The sequence below is a fragment of the Nelumbo nucifera genome, chromosome 2 (genome assembly GCF_055504915.1).
Source record: "Nelumbo nucifera cultivar China Antique chromosome 2, China Antique-T2T, whole genome shotgun sequence".
Classification (NCBI taxonomy): Eukaryota; Viridiplantae; Streptophyta; class Magnoliopsida; order Proteales; family Nelumbonaceae; genus Nelumbo; species Nelumbo nucifera.
Genome location: NC_142650.1, coordinates 106,953,508 through 106,957,297, shown reverse-complemented (window position 1 = coordinate 106,957,297; position 3,790 = coordinate 106,953,508). Strand labels below are relative to the sequence as shown.

The following is a 3,790-nucleotide window of genomic DNA, read 5'->3' as shown; positions in this document are numbered from 1 at the left end:
GAGCTTCAAGTCTTCACTTTCACTCCACTTGAAATTCTCTCTCCTCTCTCTCTCTCTCTCTTTCTCCTTCCATTCATCTCCAAGACTCCAACCATTAGAGGGCGAAGACAAAAAACTCATTGGATTTTCAGAAATCCCACCATCTGCTTCTCTCTGACACTGGTTCACTAAATTGTTCAGTAGATATGTTCGTGCATTTTAGAAATCAAATCCTACCGTTAGATACTTTCCTGTTCATGTTCATGTTCTGGTGCATTTCTCCATTTCTCTGATAACTTCTTCAACCGTATCAATTCTTCTTTTCCTCTTTTTAGGCTGTATTCATGTTCTGTTGTTTTCCCCATTAATGGCTGCTGCTACTACTACTGCTGCTCAAACCTTTCAGAACAACAACAATAACCTAGGGGACGTTAGCAGGGAGGATATCCAGCTCGCCATTGCCAAAGCTGTGGAGCTGAGAGCTTTTCATGCTTCTTTGATGCAAGGAAATAGCCCTGTAAATTTCAGGTTTCCCAGCTCCGTTTTTCCTCCTCTTTCACGACCCCTCTCTCAGTTCTCGGCTCAAGATTACCCTGTTTTTACTCCGGTGAGTGAGATTTTCTTTGTTACCCCACGTTTACTTTTTATTTGTTGGTTGAATATCATACGTCCTCCATGGATTCCTGAATTCTGTTTCTTTTCTTGGTTAATTTAATGTAGATTTTGTTCTCACAACTTTAGACTATAACTGTTACTGGGCTTTGCCTTTAATGGAAGCTTTTAATGCATAAAGCTTCTGATTTAATGGAACCCAGAAAAATTTTTCATATTTAGAGGCGATTACTAAACTTTGTTTTTCATCTTTTGGCATGGTTTACTGAGTTGGGCAAATTTGAACAGAGTTACGAAGAGGAGCCATTACCTGCGTATCAACACTTCCAACTGGAGAACAGAACTTTGTCGGAATACACAGATGCTTATGGGCTAGAAGTAGGAGACGAGTGTAACGCAGATCTGTTCGACAATTTAAAGGATACTTCGTCTTCGAGAAAGGGGTTTCCTTCTGGTTTGTTTGGCAGAGAGCCTCCTATCTGTCAAGCTGAGGATCATAAATCCGTAACCAGTTCTTGCACTAACCACATTTCCTCCCTTCAGACATCCTCTGACACAAATTTCTTAAAATCTAGAAGGAGAACTGGTTCGGGGGATTTCAAATCTGTCACGACTTGCAATAGATGCAAGCCTGCAATTATCACCAGTGAAAGCGAGAATGGATCCAAAGGTGTCAAGAATTCTAACAGTGTAGTCCCGTTGACCGATTCTCACTTACCAGTTCAGTCTCAACCAAAGAACAAGGGAGCTATCATGTCGTGGTTATTTCCTCGGTTGAAGAAGAAGCACAAGAAGGAAACATCCCCAAACCGAACGGAATCTGAAGAAGTCTCTCAGTCTCAGTCTCAGATGTTCAGGGAATTGGGTATAATGTCGGTAGAATCGCTGAAGAAAGAATTGATTGAAGCCAATGAGCATAGAGATGCAGCCTTGATGGAGGTTTCCGAGATGAAGTCTTCGTTGGTGGAGCTGAAACAGAAGCTGGAGTACCTGGAGTCCTACTGTGAAGAGCTGAAGAAGGCTCTGAAACAATCAGTCCCCGAAAAGGAAGTTCCAGTTCCTGAAAAGTCTAGTAATCTGCTCAAGAGAGGGAAGTCGGCTGATGGGAACAGTGAAACTCTCATGCCTGTTAGCCATGAAGTAATGGTAGAGGGCTTCCTGCAAATTGTCTCTGAAGCTAGATTATCAGTTAAACAGCTGTGCAAAACTCTTGTGGAGCAGATTGAAGAAACAGATAGTAATTTGGTGGAGAAGCTAAATTTGCTTCTTGAACCATACAAACTGGCTCTCAACTCCAAGTATTCAAAAGCAGTGTTCTACCATTTAGAAGCAATTATAAATCAGTCCCTGTTCCAGGATTTTGAGAACTGCACATTTCAGAAGAATGGCTCACCCAAAATCCTAGATCCTAAGCAAGATCGCCAAGCTAAGTTCGCATCGTTTGTCGCGCTGAGAAACTTGAGTTGGAATGAAGTTCTACACAAGGGAACTAAGTACTACAGTGAAGAATTCAGTAGGTTCTGTGATCATAAGATGAGTTGCATCATTTCTACACTGCATTGGACTAGACCATGGTCTGAGCAGCTTCTCCAGTCATTCTTTGTGACTGCCAAGTGCATTTGGTTGCTCCATTTACTTGCATTTTCATTTAATCCCCCATTGGGAATCCTGAGAGTTGAAGAGAATAGAAGCTTCGATTCCCTCTACATGGAGGATATATTCAATGAAAGGAAGAAATCACAAACCCCAAGTAGAGTTAAGATCATGGTGATGCCAGGGTTTTATGTTCAGGATAGGGTACTGAGGTGTAAGGTTCTGTGTAAGTATAAAAGTTTAGCTTAAGTAGTCATTCATTTCTGTATCATTATTGTTGTTGTTCCCTGGTTGGCATGGGGCCAGCCAAGGGGTGTATCATTTGTTCAGCTGTTCGTGTTTGTACCTTTCAAATTTAAGCTAATAAATATTCAAAGAAGGGGTTTCTTTTATTTCAGTTTGATGGAAAGGGAATACATAGTTGTTATCTGGGGCTATTTGGGAGGGCTATAAGCTTTGGTTGAATTGCTTCAGCTGAACTGCTATGAAGAAGCCTCTAAAAGAGGGCTTGGATCTGCTACCCACACCTCTACCCCGCGAGTAATTACAGCTGTGCATTGAGAATATCTCTCTTGTCATTCATGGGGACATGTTTCTGATACAGGGCAGTGGTGTTTTGTGGGTATGGATGTGAGAACAATTTGTGGGTAGCAAATCAGGAGTGTCCAAAAGAAGGTTCAACAGAGGGCCATTCAAGTAGCTTATAAAATAGTCCCTGAGTTTTCACCATGCATTGCTTACTTGCTTTCCGAGTAGGCCAAACCTCGCAAAGCTAAAAGCAGCAATGCAAAGGCCCTCTTAAACAGGAACTTTTCAATACTGATTACCAAGTGCTCATTTGGGAGGGCTGAAGTGCAGGAATTCACATCTGTGCCCTCACAAAGTGTGCCCCACAGAATCTCCAACCATATATTGGGAACATCTCGCACTGGCAATTTTGGGAGATATTTGCACAGATGTGGTCTCAAAGCACAGTGGCTTCTGTCTTTGCAAGGTGGGCCCCATAAAGACAGCCTAAAAGATATATTTGGTGAAGCCTGTTTTAGTAGTTACTTCAAAACAGATCAACGAAAGCAGTTCAATCAAAGCTGAAACCCTTCCAAACAGGCCCTGAAGCTCTGGTCGAGCGGTTTTCATTGAGTTACTTTGAAGAAAGCCAGAGAAACTACTAACAGGAGTTAGAATGGGGGAGAAATGTTCCAAAATACATGGGGATGTGCCTGTTAGGCACCCATTCCAATTCAAACCACTTTTATTATAACAATGTCATAGTGCTGCATTAAAATGACAAATGAAAGCCTTTGATGTGTTGGTATGACCCCATCTTGGATGAAATGGTGCCTCAGTGGGGCCACAGCAATACATTAACGTCATCATTTTCTGTTTTAGCCCTGCGCTACAACATTGCCAGAGGATGCCAAATTTGGGCTTAGCATTTTACCCAACATTGTTTATAGGCTGTTTGGATGTGGCCTATCTGGAAAAGCCAGAAGTCACCACAAAAGAAAAAAAAAACTCCCAAACGGGCACCAGGGTAAATTTTTAGGGGTTCTTACCGATGTTTCCACCCACAGAATTGAAATTAACGTCTAGCATGGCTGAAATG

The 3,790-nt window shown here is 42.0% G+C and overlaps 1 protein-coding gene across 2 annotated transcripts; it reads left to right on the top strand.

Annotated features, from left to right (window-relative positions):
* On the top strand, positions 1–2,581 carry LOC104603464 (IRK-interacting protein-like). Of its 2 annotated transcripts, none has more exons than XM_010267507.3 (2): positions 1–586; positions 880–2,581. In XM_010267507.3, the coding sequence occupies exons 1-2, from the start codon at positions 347–349 to the stop codon at positions 2,431–2,433; spliced, it is 1,794 nt and encodes a 597-aa protein (XP_010265809.1). In that variant the 5' UTR covers positions 1–346; the 3' UTR covers positions 2,434–2,581. The 2 variants fall into 2 exon arrangements, with proteins under 2 accessions (XP_010265809.1, XP_010265808.1); XM_010267506.3 differs by having other exon boundaries at positions 862–2,581.
* The last annotated feature ends 1,209 nt before the right edge of the window (positions 2,582–3,790 follow it).

Excerpts from the sequence above, each read along its gene's own strand:
- LOC104603464 (XM_010267506.3), top strand. The coding sequence starts at position 347 with ATGGCTGCTGCTACTACTACTGCTGCTCAAACCTTTCAGAACAACAAC. Across the intron at positions 587-861 it reads ATTACCCTGTTTTTACTCCG|TTGGGCAAATTTGAACAGAG; the intron begins GTGAGTGAGATT and ends TGGTTTACTGAG.